General features: G+C 44.2%; 1 protein-coding gene across 1 annotated transcript; it reads right to left on the reverse strand.

Moving 5' to 3' along the window:
* Window positions 1-335: 335 nt before the first annotated feature.
* Cmpk2 (cytidine/uridine monophosphate kinase 2) lies at window positions 336-15,131 on the reverse strand. Its single transcript, XM_052186021.1, has 5 exons — window positions 14,207-15,131; window positions 12,113-12,227; window positions 9,411-9,612; window positions 6,885-7,118; window positions 336-5,708 (listed from the first exon to the last, which is right to left on the reverse strand). Exons 1-5 carry the CDS (start codon window positions 14,879-14,881, stop codon window positions 5,591-5,593), a joined length of 1,344 nt encoding a protein of 447 aa, XP_052041981.1. The 5' UTR covers window positions 14,882-15,131; the 3' UTR covers window positions 336-5,590.
* Between the last annotated feature and the right edge of the window lie 3,557 nt (window positions 15,132-18,688).

An 18,688-nucleotide genomic window follows, 5' to 3' on the forward strand; every position in this document is an offset into this window, starting at 1 on the left:
GGTGGATGGAAGTAATTAAGGTATATCATTATTGTAGTTTAAACATTGTACATGATAAGCCTTCTCCCCTCCCACCCACCCCCGCCCAGTTTTTACTATATGTTTTTACTGAATGATCTATTCCCCATCCCTAGGCAAGCATAAATAAAATTAGGTTAAATGTAGCAAAAATAATAAAAATTAAAAAAATAAAAATACATTGGTAGGTATACCAGAGAGGCAGGTAAAGGGAAATGAGGAAAGCTTTTGGATAGGCCCAGATGCTATATGGTGACATTCTCAGCTCTTGTATTGGTGGAAGCTAGTGTCCCTCAAAGTTAATAGCTTCAAAGAGGTATTTATTTATTTTTTTATTTTATTTATCATATGGTTTTAGTTTAGATAAAGCAAGAAATGGCTGTTCCAGTTCAGTAATTAGTACCTAAACTTATGAAATTCCAATTTCTCCACAGTCCTGAAATCCTAATAGGTGTGCCAGTCTTTGCAGACACAGAGTTCTTCCAGAAGGCTTTTATTCATAGCATACATGGTTCATTTTCCAGAATTTTTGCTCACACCTTGAACTTCTGATCTTCCTGCTTCTACCTCCAAGTACTGGGGTTACCGGCACGCAACACAATACCTGTTTTTGTGCAGTGCTGGGAGCAATTCCCAGAGATTGTTTTTGTATGCTAGACAAGCGTTCTACCAAGTGAATTACAATCCCAGCTTGGAAAGTTATTTTCAAAACTAAAATCTAGTCAGCCTGGAAGAATCTACCTGACAGCCTCTCTAATAGGATGGTTTGGCTTGGGAGGGACCTAAGGTTTTCTACACTGATGCATTATATAGCAAGACTATAGAGAGTGGCCAGGATAAATGGAAGCTTAAGTCACCTGCTCCAACTGACCCTGACCAACCCAGACAACAAACAGTATTACAAACATCACTGTTTGTCAAGCAATGTCCTTATGTTGCATTCAACAGTTGTGATGTGGCTTTATTTTGCAAGGCTGCTTTCAACCTCTATTTGCTAGTTCCAGCAAATAATTATTGTAACACACATGCATGACTCAAGGTCCGGGACACAGAAGAGAATGTAACTGTGGATTTCAGCTATTGTTAGATTGTAACAGTTGATTACATGGGAAATGCAAGGCAAGTAAGGTTGATTGTTACATTGTTCTCTTAAAGGCCACTTAAACAAACAGGCTGAGCAGGCAATAGGATGGCAGTCTTAAGTGACCACAAGGTATATTATTAACTCTGGCTGTGAGGACCAGAGTGAGTTCCAGTTCCTTAGACTGTAAGAAATAGTTTCATGCTGTTCTATCGCCCATACCCCTTAATCACAAGCAATTGATAAATATCACTAGAATTTCAGACAAACATATTACTCGCAAGACATGAAGATAATAAACTTTCCAGGAGATTGACATCCTGCAATAACTAGACAAGACCAAGGGCAGCTGAAGCTGGTGAAAGAAGAAACAGAAAATGCCAGAGTTATTCAGAACCTACACTAAAGGGGTCCTCAAGACAGAGAGAGTAGTCTGGCTCTGTCAGACAAAGGACCATTCTGAAGATTAGAGACAACTGAATCCAGCATGTACACAAAGCTAATACAGTACCTTCTGACTAAACCAAAAGACTCTAGGATCCATTTAGGACCTGATAGAATATTATAAGAGGCTTGCCTCAGCATGGGGTTGAGAGCAGTTAACTCTAGGTAAACTACCAGTACCATCTAACAAATCTTAAATGCAATATTCAGATGGATCAATCCTTTTAATGAGCCTAAAATACACCAAGATAAGAAATTGTCACAGAAAAAAAGCAGTATCTGTTACATAACAAGGTAAAATTTAGAATGGAAAGCATCCACACTGAGGTTTGCCAAAACAAGCAGAAAAATGTGATCTAGAATGAGGGGAAAACTCAACCAACTCAAAACCAACATGGGTTATAACAGTCATCCAAGCTTCCTTCCAAAAACTGCAAAGATAAGCAGAGATATGGTGTAAGAATCATAACCCATTTCTAAAAACTGACATGCACTGAATTCAGAGGGCAGAATGTATTTTTGGTGCTAGTGAACATTTCCTTTGTCTGTGCTACACTTGAAAGTTGTATCTCTCAGTATCTGAGAGGAAAAGCATTGGAGGGCCATATTCTGTGGGATCCAGACAATGATCTGAGATAGCCGTGGTTTTGGTTTTGGATGAGAGAGTCTATTAAGTACTGAGCAAGCCAAAGCGTGTGTGTGTGTGTGTGTGTGTGTGTGTGAGAGAGAGAGAGAGAGAGAGAGAGAGAGAGAGAGAGAGAAAGAGAGGGGGGAGATCAATTTGGGAGTTCGCTGTATAAAGTGAGAACATGACCACTCCAAGGTATTATTGAGGGGAATGATTTTTTATTTTTATTGCAGATAGAAGGTACAGTCAGAGGCATCTGAAAGCATCCAGAATAGAAAGAAAAAGTAGAAGACTGAAGTAGGCCATGAAAGGAGAGAGATGGGGAGAATGAAAGGAAGAGGAGAGAGAGGAAGGCAAAAGAGAGGACCAAGAGAGAGGGGCCAAGAGAGAGTATGACCAAAAGGGCAGGGTTGTATAGGAATCAGAATGTGCAGGAAGGGAAGTCTATTCGCTGGAGATATTTAGGGTAGGGTGTGGCACCGGGACTCTTCCTTTTGCTCACTTGTTCAGCTAATAACTCAATCCATCAGTGGCCTGTTATTCTACTTGGTAAAAAATTCACTATATAATATCCACTCAATCACTCAGTAATATTTAGCCAGTCCCTATACTGTAAATCAATCCAATAAATATTCTACACACACACACACACACATACTTATTGGTTCTGTTTTTCTGAAGAAAACTGCTTAACACATGTGGGAAAATCTGATTTTGTTCATGCACTTTAATTAAATTTCAAGCTAAATCACAAACTTCACATGATCTCCATACATATAATCCAGCTAAGGGCAAGACTTACTTCTGCAGGACATCTCTTGACTTTTCATATGTGATAGGCATGTCCCCATTCAATCATAGTTATAGAGCTACTCTAAATTCCCAGATGCTCCCATTTATACAAGCTCATCTTGGGGTTGCTCTCCAAAACTTGGCTGCTTCTTCTCTATGTACATGTTCCTTTAGTTGTAGGTTGGGTAATTTTAGACTGTATCCTAGATTTAGGGAACATTGTGCTGCAGATGTTCTGGACTCTAAGATTTTAGTGGCAATAGAAATTTTGTTATTGTTATCAATTAATTTCTTTGGTCCTAAAAGTTTATTGTAATTATTTTGCCATTAGCTGGAATACATGCATGGAGTTCATGTATGTTTTGTAGATTAGCTTGAAATTTAAAGTACATATATAAAATCAGGGTTTCACATATGAGGTAAGCAGAATTCTCCAAAAAAATAGTATCAACAGAATATGTCATTATGTGTGTGTGTGTGTGTGTGTGTGTGTCTGTGTCTGTGTGTGTGTGTGTGTGTGTACCAGACTCAGACAGTCAGGCACATCTAAGTGCATGAGATACTCACACCTGGGTTCTGTAGTCTTAGCAGCAATGTGCTATGCTGAACTTCCATTATTAAGAATGAAAGAAGGCATCATGGGATAAGAATGTGGCCCACTTTATGCTGAGCAGATCTATGCATCTTGGCACTGGGAGGAATTCCTAAGTTGTCAAATGTAAATCATCTACCTATCAGTTGTACAGAAAATGGAATTTTAAAAATCCTTTTGATATTTATAATGTGCAAATAATGGTTGAAACAAATTCTTCCTCACCAAGGTCCATTTGAGTCTACTCAACCCCAAACTCACAGCCTCTGCTTTCTCACATACATAAAAACAACATTTGACTATGGAAAGGCGAACTTGCAGGGAGATATTCCAACAACTGTGTCAAGTGGTCATGATGACAAATATGGTTAGGAATGTCAGAGCAAGTTTATTCACTGGCAGGTTTCATGACGAGAGCACTAGGACTTCCTTCTCAGCCTCTGGTGCAATCATCTCGGAGGGGCTTGAACTAAAGCCTTCGTGGAAGTAGCTGCCACATCACAGAGAACCTTAATGCTATTTATCAGCTTAAAAATATGTTCAAAAAAAGCCAACAATATATTTATATACATAGACACATTACTTATAAGTTATACATAGTCCCAAAGGTGAAAAATACTGAGATATAAATATTAAATCTTATAGTTTGAGATTAGGGTAAACCTTAGAAGGCTTTCATGTAATTTAATTACTTGGGAATGGATTCTTAAGAAATGGGATATGGGATCAAAAATGATGTATGGAGTCATCCACACTTGAACTGGAATGTTAAATAATAGTCTGGTCCAGCCACCACCTTATGACCAATTATGACCTAATTCTTTTTATTGTTTGTTTAACTGTTTGTTTATATTTTTATTCTTATGGTACTGGGCATGGATCCCAGGTACTGAACCCAGGGATAGAATATTCAGTATGGTGTTCTACTATGGAGTTTCACCCCTAGTCCTCTTTGTAGTTTTTAATCTTGAGACAAGGTCCCACTACACTGCCCAGGCTAGTTCTGAACGTACACCTAGAACTTTCAATTTTCCTTTCTCAGCCTCCCAAGTATTTCTAGAGGACCACCAGCTTCCCCCTTTCAGATAAAGCATTATCAACGTTAAATGACTAAGCCAAGGTTACAGAGCCACCAGGCTCCTCTTCCACAGCTCTAGTCTCTATCTAAAGAGCCCTTGAAGCCGACTTCACATGCAATCAGAAGACATTCAAAGTGCATGATAATTTACTATGAAGTCTCGTTCCAGAATCCACTGTGCTTATTAAGATAAATTAAATTTGTGTCATGAAAACATTGAGCAAATGCTGCATTTAGCTCCTTGGCCTCAGTTTGTGTGACTCACACGCAGCTCCTACACTGAGGAAACACATGATGTAAACATCAATGTAAACAAATTGGTGTGCTGGGTAAGTACAACGCATCCAGATCAGTGCAGACTGCTCATTACACGCAGAATGAGATTTCGGAGTTGAGAAATGGAATACAGATACAGACAAGCAAAAGAGAACAAGAGACTTTGCAGTTTAGGGGCACGTGCTTATTCAATTCTGAGGCGTCCAAGGTATTTCTTGATCCTCTGAAATAAGATCAATGGCTTTTTTGCAAGTGTCTCTCCACCCATGAATAGCTCAAAGGAAATGTCCTTGGATAGCCTAGCTCTGTGACAATCCTTAGTTAGAGGGTTTGGGGTAAAAACAAATGATGCTAGCTTATCACAATTGATCAATGTGGGCCAAAGCTGACATCCTTAGCTTCCAACTACAGGAAGTCCTCTAGCAGGCTCACCACTGGATCAGAAAGTCAGGGTGTTAAAATATATCCCAAGAAGTTGGTACATGGCCAGGCAGAAATGACTCAGCAGCTGTGGTTGGCTCGGTCAGTCAGAAGGAAAGCAAACTTCTCAGTCTCCAGTTTTGTCCACCAAGTATGCTTATACCACCTAAATCTAAGAAGCCATATGACAAGTGCTGGGTTTTGATGCATCACACAGCTTCTCTTCTGGTGTAATGAAGAGCTTGGCCAGAGCAACTACAATTAACGACCAGAACCCTGGATCAGCTGTAAAACCTTCTGCAGGACTGTCTCTCTCGAGGGGCTGGCGTCGACCAGATAGCAGCTCGGGTTCTCCATACGCTGGTATGTCATTTCTACCCTGGAGGCAGAGAGAAAGGAGAGAAGTCAGTCTCCTCTCCCACCCAATTCATCCCGAAAAAGCAACTTCCTTACCCTGTCTTTGCAACTTGGAGCAAGGCTCCATCTAACTCACCTTGGAGGCTGGCACTGCCCCTAAACATATTCAGTGGAGTTTGTTCAACGAAAGATGGCATCTGCAGTGATGCTTAATTACTGACCACCTGTTACTTGCCAGTGTATCCTGATCCTTTCTTCTCAGTTTATACTCAGAGTTAACCGGGAGGGACCATCTTAATTCTTATGGCAGAGAAGGCAACTGAAGCCCAGACTTTATCCTCAATGATCACCCTAGAGTCAGAGTCCCATGCACAGACGCCATGAGTCTCTGAAGAGACTTTTAAACAGTGTGGAGACTAAGATAGACCATGAAGCCTTTTGAAGTCGGACTAAATGAATTCTTGCATTATGGTATGGCTGCAAGCCTATGGGGGCCAGGGAGTGAGATGTGGGGGTTTGAATAAGAAGGGCCCCGTGGGCTCATATATTTGAATGCTTAGTCCCCAGGGAGTAGCACTGCTTAGAAGGATTAGGGGGTGTGGCGCTGTTGGAGGAAGTGTGTCATTGGGATGGGCTTTGAGGTGAAGAGCTAGAAACTCAAGCCAGGCCCAGGGTCTCTCTCTTCCTGCTACTTGCCTATGGGTCTGGATGTAAAACTCAGTCCCTTCCCTAATACCATGTCTGCCTACATGCACCATACTTACTGCCATGGTGACAATGGACTAAACCACTCAACTGTAAGGCAGCCCCAGTTAAATGCATTCCTTTAAGAGAGTCGCCATGGTCATGGTGTTTCTTCACAGCAGTAGAACACTAAGACAGATGCTGAAGGTCAAACCCAAGTTTCCTTGCTTGCACAGCAAGCGCATGGCTGACGACGGGGAGTATGTCCCTAACCCTGAAACTATGAGTCTTAATCAAGGTCCCACCATGGCTGGCACCAAAAGCCCACTGTTTACAAGTGGCATGTGGGATGATAACAAGCACAGCGACAGGGACAAGAATGGCTGAGAGGACATTGCCTCTCGTACTTGAAGCACAGGAACAGTGTGCCCTTCCCTCACATCCTAAAGCAGTTCTGATCTTATCTCAGAGACTGTAAGGACTTTACTGCTCCTATCACCTCGGGGACACTTACTTCTGACGAAACACATTATTGGCCTCAAGTTCAGCCTCTTCTTTAGTTTTCTCCAGGCCCCTGCCCTGTAGTCTCCGCACTCTCTCCTCAGAATTCACAGTGAGCAGCAGGACCAGGTCAGGCTTCAGCAGGTCTCCTGGCCACTGGTACACAGGGTGGTGGGCAGGGGGTAGGTACTGTGGGCCTCCACTCACCTCAGTAGCTATGGCATAGGTGGCCGTGCTATGCCAGTACCTGAGAAAGAAGGCAGCAATGAGGCCTCGTCTTTGGAAGAAGTTAACAGACCATTTGAGGATGACAGCCAAATCAGGGTGGCTCTGCTGACAACTTCTTAGCACCACACAAGTGAAATATATTTGGGTAGTTATTTTTTAATGTAGAAAACACAAAAATCAGAGTCAACAACAGTAGTAATAGGTGGACTAGTCATGACATCATATATTCGATTAAAACTACCATATACCATATGAACCCTTCTAGCCCTTCGGTACACTAACTTCTATGTAGAGTAATGTAGGGAGGACAGGCCTGCTCAGCAGTGCCTCTGTATTTAATGCTGTATGCTAAGCTAGTGAAATATGGCAGGCCTGAGAAGTTCCCACACCGTGCCAAATTCAAATTGCCCATGAAATCCATGTTCAGGGAATAGAGGCTATACAAACCCTCATCTCTTCACAAATGTCTACTTGTCTGACTATGCAGTGGTAATTAAGCAGAGAGGAAACCAAGCTAGGCAGCCCCCAGTAAAGATAGCCAGGGTCATAAATGGAAAGGAATCCAGCACACTATTTCCAGGATCCTATCAGATCTCTACCACCCATAGGAAAGGGTTCTGTTTCCTTGTGAGATGGGGACCTTCCTCCAAGCTCGGACCACGTACCATCTTCACACCTTGTCTCCAAGCAAGGGTGATATCCTCAAATACCTTCTCTGCCTTCACAGTTCTGTTCTATGAAGGCCCCATACAGAATCTATGTTCCTCCTTCAGCTCCCCATACCCAGGAGGAGACTCTACTATGGAACTGCTTGTTGGAGTCCACAGCTATTTTTCCAGGTGTGAGATCCTGTCTCCCCCGTGGAGCTTACATTCCTTCAGTGGGAAATGTTTCTTAGTTACCTCTTTTTTCTCAAATCTTAAAACTATAAAACCAGCAAATGGCAGTTTATTAGTATGCAGTAAATAATGCTCCTTATGGCTAATGATGTATACATATATACATCAATGGATAATATTAACAGAAATAAGTACATGTATGATATTACTAGAATAGGGGCTCAACTCTGTCCCAACACATCTAGTATAGGTGCTGTCACCAAAACCAATGGTGAACAGCAGGAAAGGGGTTCCAGTCACTATAGTCAAATCAGGAAGACAGAGGAACCTATATTCGTAGCTTGGTCCTTGGGAGCACTGACACGAGTGTCAATATTAAGTAGGGAAAAGGCAAAAATGTTGAGATACAGGATACACCCATAGCCAGTCAGCCTTGGTCTAGACATGGCCTGGTTGATCATAAACTTGGGATCAGTCAGGAGGGATGCTATTTCCATGAGAAATTGCTATTACCTAGTGGTAGACTCAAGCCAAGCAGGAAGATGTTCATCTGTGATACAGACATAATGTCTTAGAATCAAAGAAAACCAAGGTTGAGAATGACTCAGAGCAAAGGGGACAAAGGTACCAAGCATTATATATACAATTTTAAGTTACCCATCAGGATTTAGTGAGCACTGGGGGACCTCCACAGACCCAAACACAAAGTGTTGGTACTGAAAGCACCTGGCAGGCTTTTGCTGCAATCAGATTCTTTATTCTAATATAATAATTTTTATTCTAATATAAAGTGAAGTATTTATCACAGCAACTTAAGATCTCAAGGAAAATAAAGTCATTTCTAGGTTTAAAGACTGACTGACAATTTAGGCTGGGTGATCACAGGGATGGGTCTGCATCTTTAAGTTCCCATTTTCAATCCCTAACTTTCAAAACTTTGGGAACTTCTTGTCAGAAAGACCAAGGACACAGTGGGGTCCACAGGATAGGCCCACTGCATTAGCCTAGAGGTTGTTGTTGATTATGTTAGTAAGAGGAATAATGTCTGTACATTATGACCTAAACTTTTTAAATATTTTATCTATTTTATGTATATGAGTACACTGTCACTCTCTTCAGACACACCAGAAGAAGGCATTGGATCCTATTATAGATGGTTGTGAGCTACCATGTGGTTGCTGGAAATTGAACTAAGGACATCTGGAAGAGCAGTCAGTGCTCTTAACCACTAAGTCACCTCTCCAGCCCATGACCCAAACTTTTAAGATCCACATTCTTTATTAGTAAACTGCAGAAACTGATTCCAACCTATCCAAGGAACTAGTCCAGGCATTAATATGATGTAGATAGTTAATAACTCTAGACAGTATCCCTCTTGTAATCATAATACATGTTCATAGTTGAGCACCAGGATATATATGCAAAAGGAGAAAGTGAGTCACATTTCAGGGAGAAGGCATCTTGCTACCCACCTGTCTACAATAACAGGAAACTTGGCTGATTCTTTAGCTATTTCAGATGCCACGAGATAATTGCCCAAAGAATAAAATGCTCTTCGAATGATAGTAGGCTCATCATCAAAGATCTTCCTCCACTGGCTGATGCAGGGGGGTGGCGATTGTAGGAGGACAGCCTTGAGAGACTCTGACACAGACTGTGTCAATGTGGTCTTACCTACAGGACATAAACAAAGCAGAACACTTCCTAGATGAAGCCACTGTGGCACTCTCGGAGGTTAACATTAACCTATTAACCAAGGAAGAGCAAAGAGTCTTTAACCTGTAATGTCCTGGGTTGTATAAGAAAGCAGGCTGAATAAGTCTTGAGGAGAAAGTCAATAAGTGGCATGCCTTCAATGGCCTCTGCTTCTGTTCCTACTTCCAGGTTCCTATTTGAGTTCTGTCCTGACTTCCCCTCATGATGGGCTGCAAGTTGTCAGATGGAATAAACCTTTTTCTCCCTGAGTTGCTCTGGGTCATGGTGTTTATAAAATATCGGACACCTAACTAAGACATTCTCCTTTCTCAGTCTCCCTCTGGGCCCCCTTCATGGTCTTCTTCTGCTTCTGCTCATTCCTCTAGAGCTCCATCTGCTCCAGCCTTGGAGTCCTTCTTCCAAGCTTCTTCCCACCGGCTCCAGGCCTGCTTCTTTTCAACTCTCCTCCAAAGGCCCCTCTGTTCTCCCTCACCGCCGACACCACTCTTGCTACTCTGTGCTTGGCATTTGGCTTGGTGTTTGGAGCCCCTGGGTCTGGCAGGTCAGAGTTCAAGTCCCTTCTTTAGGGTATATTTAGGTATATCTTTGCTCTCCTTTTTGCATAACCCTGGATGCCACACTGTTCTGGGCAACTTCCTGGGCCCATCTCATATGTCCCAGCCATTGCCTAGAGCACTGGACTACAATGATAAGGCATAATCTACTCTAGACAGATGCTGTTTGCGGACCTCCCTGAACCCCTGAGCTCTAGCTGTTTACACTTACAGCCTTTTTTTCCTCTATCATATTTAACACTCAAGATAGCAAGGCTTCATTCCCGACTGCTCATGTACTGTTCTTCTCAGCTATTTAGGCAGAACCCAACAGTGTCGAGCTGCTTTTGGGTGCTATGAGAAAATAGTCAACATGTACCATGTTCTGAATGCCCAGTTCCACAGAAGAGTATTCACTGAGTCAGTGAGCAGTAGAGACGGTCATGGAGGCTCCTTGGTGAGGGCTGAACCCAGGAGGCAGCAGTTATCCCGTTCTCCTCTCCTTGTTATCACTTTCCGAACTTCACATGTGTACGCACAGGGGTGTGAGGTTAAAGGTTTGTGTTTTGTCTCACAGACTCTGAATTATCTCTAAGTACATAATAAATTATCAAAAATAAATAAATACATTTATTTTAAAATGCATGGCAAATGGACAGCTGGTGTTGACATTCTAGCTGGGGCTGAAACAACCTGGACTAGGTCTTCGCTCAGTGATAGACCCAGCTGAATGCCATGCACACTGTTTCTCCCACCTGATGACTTGCACTCAGAGCCAGAACAGTGGGTTACAGCCATTCCCTTGCCCCCATAGCACAAGAGGTCCCCCACAAGGATGGACATTTGAAATTATTAAAGATAACAGTCTAGGGACAGGGATGTGGATCTGTGGTAAAGCACTTACTTAACGGGTGAAATCCCTAGATTCAAACACCAGTACTGCAACCCTAGTTTGTTTTCTGTGGCTGTGCCTGCAACTGACCAAATCGATCATCAGGAAGAAATGAGTGTATTTCATCTTACAACTCCCAGGTCACACTCCATCTCTGAGGGAGGATAGGTTAGTAACTCAAGGCAGGAGCCTAGCAGGCAGGAGCTAAAGTAAAGACAATGGAGGAATGCTGCTTACTGGCTTACTCCTCCTCCTGGGTTGCTTAGCATGGGTTTTACATAGCTCAGGACCCTCTGTCCTGGGTGGCATCACCAACAGTGGGCTGGACCATCCCACATTAATCATCAATCAAGAAAAACAAATGTTTCCACCAACTTTCCTATAGGCCAATCTGATGAATGCATTTTCTCATTTGAAATCTCCTCTTCACAGATGACTCTAATTTGTGTCAAGTTGACAAAAAAACAAAACAAAACAAAACAAAAAAAGCAATGTAATCACCAAAACAAAAAAATAATCCAGTAGTCTGAAACCATCCAAGTGACCTGGGAGAAGTCTGAAGCACCCACCACCATCCCTACAACACCCCGGGCTTGAGTGTTCTGGTTACAACATTAGCATATCTCCATCCTCTGACCCTTCCTGAGAAGCTCAGGAAGCTTCGGTCGCCCCCTCTCTCTGAGAAGAGGCCTCTCGATGGCCTGTGGTTCCTGGACATAAGCTGTTGGCTAAAGCACTGCACATCACCCAGCCAATGCTTCCCCCTTCCTTGTTCACAGGACCTAATCTGCTCTTCGATCTAATCTTGGTTCTTAGAATGCAGCTTGAGTATGGCCTTGGGTATCCTCTGGAGACATCAGCAGAGCAGGACCAGCTGAAAGCGCCATTAACTCCTCTTTGTGTCCCAGTGCCAGCCTGGCCTTTACTGTTTACTGTTACTGTTTACAGCCTGGCATTTATTGTTTCAAGAACAACCGCCTGTAACCACTCAGTCTGCGGCACTGACGGAAATGACAAAGCAGTGTTTGCTTACCAGTGGCATCCAGTCCTTCAATGGCAATGACCTGGAAGTTCCCTTTCTGGATCTCCTTTGGGCACTGGTCAACCAGGTCAAGCACTGCCCTGGCTTCTGGAATAAAGGATGTGCACTGTAGGGGAAAAAGTAAATCTGTGCATGAGTAAGGAAGTACTGGGGCTTTGGAGACCCTGTATCTGCCAAAGACACCACTGTCCAATGCTAAAGAGGCCTATTCCAAATTGAACACAGTGCCTAGAGCATGTGATCCTAATATTTAGAAGCTGAGACAGGCTCACAGAAAAGGCTGCCATTGTCTGGGTTACCCGGCGTCAATCCTTCACTGGCCAGCTTGCTCTATGGAAAGGGCAAGCGGGCACATAATTCTAACCACAGACACAATGGAGCTACAGGTCCTGCAGGGAACAGGAGGACTGAGGAACTAGAACCACCCTGTAGACAAGGGCATCTGCACCCTACCACCACCAGATACGCGCATGCTCCTGATGATGCAGAAGGCTGAGAAATGTGCTCAAAGCTGCTGCAGCAGTATCTGATGAGAATCTGAAGTTCCTCACTGTTCATCCCCACAGCCAGACCTCCATCGGAGGCCCACTTTCATTTCCTGGCATGCTCACTCTGAGCAAAGCACACTCCGAAGAGCTTTGTATTAGACTGGCCAATCTGAGTGAAGGCTTCTGTTATTACCACCTTATGGATTAAGGAAACTGAGGCAGAGTGTTGGACAAATGAGATGAATGTGCATAACTGACAGATGCCAGACATCAGATCGTCTGACTGGCTGGCCACGGGCTTTGCCATCCTCTAGTCCTGTCCCACCACTTATAATACAGTGTTAACTCCAGAAACCAGCAGGCCCAGGTATAACACAACCTTAGGCTTTTCCCTGGAGACTCTGCTAGAAAGCCTTGTCCCTCCATCACAGGATCAGTTACAGATGGCAGGTATATGTGTGTTGGGCATATGGGGGGATAAAAGCAAAAAAAAAAAAAAAAAAAAAAAAAAAAAAAAAAACCGCTTGAGCAGTTGAGGGACAGCATATGGCCCACCAACCAGTTGAATACTTACACCTGTTCTCTCTCTCTCTCTCTCTCTCTCTCTCTCTCTCTCTCTCTAGGTTTTTACTAAACTAATAAAATTTATTTTAAAATATACAACTCAGTATTGACATTTTTTTCAAGTCATCAAAATAATTTATAATAGTTAAATGCCTCTCACCAGTTTATAAAATCTATTTGGAACATTAAACATGATAGAAGTAGAAAAAAATCCCTTATGAAGTCCTCTATGAAAGGAAATTATGCCTCATTAGACAGAAACTGTTCCATCTCCAAGGGGGAATACTCAGCGTTAACGGTGGCGTCATTCAAGTATCCCATGCGTCCTATCAGATCACCACGGACTAAGGCTGGTCTTCAAGAGAAACAAAACCAACAGAAAGCCCACATACATCTGGAAGCTGAACAACGCCCTACTCAATGCTAACGTGGTCCAAAAAAAAAAAAAAAAGAAATTAAAGACGTTTTAGAATTTAGTGAAAATGAAGGTACAATATTCCCAAACTTAAGAGACACAATGAAAGCAGTGCTAAGAGGAAAACTCATAGCTCTGAGTGCCTCCAAAAAAGAAACTGGAGAGAGCAGCTTAACAGCACATCTGAAAGCTCTACAAGAAAAAGAAGCAAAGAGAGTAGACCCCAGGAAATAATTAAACTCGGGGCTGAAATCAACCAGGTAGAAACAAAAAGAACTATTCAAAGAATCAACAAAACCAGGAGCTGGTTCTTTCCCTCTTGTCCCTTTATCTAACTGACTTCTCCTGATTTCCAGGGAACTCTTTACTCCCCCCTGCAGGCCAGGCCTTTGAGAATGCATTAACAGAAAGCATTGCTAAACCAGGTAGGTGTTGGATGCAGGAGCACTACGTTGACAGAAACCTACAGGCGAAATATTGAAGGGAGCACCAGTGTCTAACACAGAGCACCCCGTTTTGCCTACACCACCTGGTTCGTGAATAAGAATAAACAAACCAGGCAGAAAGCACTTGACTGGCCAACCAAAGTGCAGAGTTCCAAAGGGAAAGAACTCTTACCTCCTCCAATACAGCTCGTGCAGCGTCCCGGTCTTGAAACACCACAGAGTTGACCAGATCTGGCAGCAATGGGTGCAAATGAGGCTCCAGTGCCGGCAGGACGCATGCGCAGTCCACCTGCACCTGCCTGTCTCCCTGCAACTCCCATAGACGCTGCCACAGCAAACCCTGGGAGTCGGCCTGGAACTCGGCCACCTGCGGGCGCGCCGCCTCCTGGCACGAAGCCAGAAGCTGGAGCAAGTCGCGCCGGGTGTCCGGGTGGTCGCAAGGGTCGCGCAGCAGAAAGCCATGCTGGGCTTCGCCGGCCTGATCGCCCGGACCGTAGCCCAGCAGCTTGCTCAGCTGGCACCTCTGCAAAGGACCCTGGCGCAGCTGCTGCAGCAGATGCTGGTGCACCCGGGCCGCCTGCACCCGGGGGCCGCAGCCTTCGCCTGAAGCCAGGGGCACACACAGCGCGTAGCTGCGCCCCGGGGGCCCGAGCAGCTCTGCCAGGCGTGCATCCCTTTGGTCTGCTGCGTCCCCCAGGACGAAGTGAGTCAGGGAGCAATCAGGCAGCTCCACAGTGAAGCGCCGCGGCCGAGCCATGGTCCCCGTGCAGGCCCGGTGTCGCGCGCACAACCTCCGTGACAGTCGCCCGAGCCAGAGTGGGGCTCGAGGGCGGCTCACTAAGGCCATGGGTGTCCCAGGCCGCGCCCTCAGAAACGAAACCGCGGTAATTACTGACCCAGGGTCCCTGGGAAACGAAAGTGAAGGCGGCTGCGGCTGAGACCTCACGTGTGGCTGAGCTACTCCCGGGCTTGGGCTTCTCCTCCTCCCAACACAGCTGCGCCTTTAACCGCCTATGGCAGTTAGGAAATTCTGGCCCTGGGCTCTGGCGTGTTGCTAACACTGGTGTGGTCCCTTGGCAACGCCTGCTCTTGAGAATTCCAGGCTCTCCTGAGGAACCAGCTTTCTTTGGCTTAATTCTGCGGTGGCAGGAGTTCCTAACCCCAGTTTTGAACCTCTAGTATACTTATATCTGTTGTATAAGGACTTGGGAAGCTGGAGAGACCGAGGCGCAAAGGGATCTCAAGAAAACACCACACCAGGGAGCACCTCCAGATGCTCACCTTGCAGTAACCTTTCCCTAGGCCTGAAACCTGTTTGAGCAGTTTTTCAACTTTGCAAATGAGGGACTTCTGGGTGCCCTTTACTTTCATGGAATCCATCTGCAAAATGGGATGTGTGGCCAGGTTGTCACATTAAGTAATTGCCAATTAAAATTTCCTGCATTGATGTTTTGTATTTGCTTTGATTTTTTGTTTATCTTTCAGTGTGTGTGTGTGTGTTGGTTATGTCTTAGGAGTCCTAAGACTGCCCTAACCTTGCTGGTTCACTGTAAAGATACGTATCTCAATGATGTTTCCAACTTAAGATTTATCCCCACACAGGGAAGGGGTAAGGCCTGGGTGAGTGGACTGTCGGTTGTGTTGGTAGAGCAAGAAGATGCAATGTGTAACAGACCCTGGAGTGAGCTGCCCAAGGAACACATCACCTCTAACAGTTAGCTGCAGGGACCTCTGTGAAATTATTGCCTGGCAGACCTGCTAGAGTCTCAGCTTATAATTGTTGGAAATAAATATTTTTTGACATAAGCACACGCGCACACACACACACACACACACACACACACACACACACAGTCTAAATCTCCCAGGGCAGCACATCAGGGCAAGGAATTGCTTGGATTTTGTTTCAATAAAGGTAGTAATGTGTCTTTTCCCCCATTGACTGGAGACCAGCAGATTGGCTAACTTTTAAGAAATCTGGGCAAAGAAAATGAAGAAAAGGGGGGAAGAGATCAGCCTCTCCTGGCTACCAAGCTCCAGGAATGGAGTAGGGATGTTCATTTTTTAAAGTTGCATAAAACAAGAAGACGAAGACGAAAACTATTTGAAGTCTCTTGCATAAAAGTTTTACAAAATCTAGAGATTTATAGAATGTTGACCCTTGGTAAGACCCTTGTTCCACCTTTGATGGAAATCAAAACAAAATATTCCTCTCATTCTGACCCCACTACAGTGTGCCCCGCTGGCCCTCTCAAGTGAATGAGCAGCGTTAGGCCTTCATGCGCCATATTGGAACAAGTAGGTAAGGCATGCACACACAGCATCTACAACCACTGACACAGAGCTCCGTCAGGTCTGAGGGCTAGGGATGGGAGAGAAACCCACAGCACCTCTTGGTTCCTGTGGGACAGTTAATGAGTCAACACTTGGATTCACATTAAAAGTCATTTCTTTAAAATTGCCTGTATTCGTTTGACTAAGAACGCCCTCAGCATTTGAACACTCGGTCGCCAGTTTGGGAGCGGTGAAGCCTTGCTGGAACTAGTATATCACAGGGAGGAGGGGAGGATTGGAGAGTTCGAGGCCTTCTCCCACTTTAGTTTATTCTGCTTCATGCCTGTATTTGAAGAGGTGAGCAGGCAGAATCTCACTGCCACCAAGCTTGATGCTTGCTGTCATGTTTTCCAACCATGATGAATCTTATTTGTTAGTACTGAAACCTGTGACATCATATAGGCGACAATAAGCACAATGCGACCTATAGGCCTGTTGCCAAGGCAACAGCGACTATATACCCAGAATTCAATGGGCCTACCTTGACCTGTACTTTATGTCATCATTTGTATATAATTGGGTAGTGTCTCCCTTCTCTCTTTTTTTTTCCTTCCTCCTTCCCACCTGCTGCCCCTTTACCCCATCTTAAGTAAAGCTCCATGTGGAACTGTTTGATCTGGTGTGGCCCCTCATTGTGGCCCGCATCTCTGCCACATCCCTGCGGCCCGCGCAGCAAACAGGTGACCTCCATGGCATGCAGGCAGACAACCTGCATGAAAAAAAACAACACTATTCCCTCTGAAATCAAAGTTAAAATAACTCTTCTATAAGTCATCTTGGTCATGGTGACTTCTCTCATCAACAGAAAGAAATCTCTTATGAAAGTTGGTGCCCTGGACACAATACCCCCACCCAACTTGGAAAAAGAATAAGGAGTTTTCAGCTCCCAGAAAGCAACTTCAAACAAATGCTGCTGCTATTGTGGCTCAGAGGGCAAGGGCCCAAAACAATCTGACAGAAGAGCTTGGCAGTGCTGCCCACATGGTGATGGACATGAAGAATGAAAAAGTGAAGGAATTAGGCAGTTTCAGCCAGCCATTGCGGCCAGACACTCTGTGGTAGGGAAGTCCCTTAGAGTTCAGGATCCCCCAATAGAAAAACTGTGAAAGTAGAGTCTAGATTACAGTGGAGACTTCTGGAGTGTCCCACAATGAAGATTTCAGGGCCAAGGGTCAAGAGACATATAACAAAACAAACAAAAACAAAAAAGCAAAAAACAAAAACCTACGCAAAGCGGGTAGAACCAGCTGGAGAGAAAGAAGTGTGTTGCAGACAATACAGCTGAGAAGGAAGAGCCGTCAAAGCCCTTTGACCCTGGATATGGAGTTACTGAATTTGGTGTTTGCTATGCTGGGTTTAGGTCTTGCTTTGGTCCAGTATTTCCTCTTTACGATCTCATTTCTCCCTTTTGGAATGGCATCGTGAATTCTGTGTCCTTATATGTTGACCGTAACTTGCATTTTCTTCTCACAGCAAATTACAGCCAAGCGATTGGTTAAGTCTCAGAAGAGCTGTTGGACTTTTGAAGGTTGACTTAAATGTACTTTGGATTATGATGAGGCCATAAGCCCATTAGGGCCAGGGAGTAGAATGTGGTGGTTTGAAGGAGAAATGTCCCCCCATAGAGTCAATATCTGAAGCTCGGTCCTCACTTGGTGATGTTGTTTGGGATGACTATGGTTTAGGTGGGGCAGCCTTGCCAAAGAAGTACATCACTGTAGGTGGGCTTCAAAAGTTTAAAACCGTGCCCTATTTGTCCAGTTTGTGTTTGCATTCTAAGAGGTGAGCTCTCAGCTTCCTGTTCCTGCCCCCATGCCTGCTGCCTGCTCCAGGCTTCCCTGCCCTCCTGGACTCTCATCCCTCTGGGACCACAAGCCAAAATAAACTCTTGGTTTTGTATGCTATTTTGGTCACAGTGTTTTATGGCAGCCACAGAAAGCAAATTTTAACATCACATATGAACTTCCCCTTATGCAGCAGTGCAGTGCAATGCTATTCAAACTGGAATCTCTAAACAGCCAGGAAAACACAAAATAAAACAAAACAAAACAAATACACACACACACACACACACACACACACACACACACAAAACCAAACCAAACCAAACCAACAACAACAACAACAACAAAAATCCCACATACTCTAAATAGCTGATGAGAGTCAAATTTTTGAGTGCCAATGTAAGATTCCTGGGCAAGAGCATCTGGTGGCACTGGGCAGTCTGGACTGAACAATTTTTCCTGTATTAATTTCTCCTTTTGTGTAGAGATGAGAAATAGAAACTGAGAAAATACTTCAAGAAGTGCCTATGGGTGAA

The sequence above is a fragment of the Apodemus sylvaticus genome, chromosome 6, assembly GCF_947179515.1.
Source record: "Apodemus sylvaticus chromosome 6, mApoSyl1.1, whole genome shotgun sequence".
NCBI lineage: Eukaryota > Metazoa > Chordata > Mammalia > Rodentia > Muridae > Apodemus > Apodemus sylvaticus.

Coding starts and splice junctions, on each gene's coding strand:
- Cmpk2 (XM_052186021.1), bottom strand. CDS start 14,881: ATGGCCTTAGTGAGCCGCCCTCGAGCCCCACTCTGGCTCGGGCGACTG. Junction 9,613..12,112: donor TGAAGGACTGGATGCCACTG/GTAAGCAAACAC, acceptor TATGTCCTGTAG/GTAAGACCACATTGACACAG. Junction 5,709..6,884: donor AATAATGTGTTTCGTCAGAA/GTAAGTGTCCCC, acceptor CTCTGCCTCCAG/GGTAGAAATGACATACCAGC.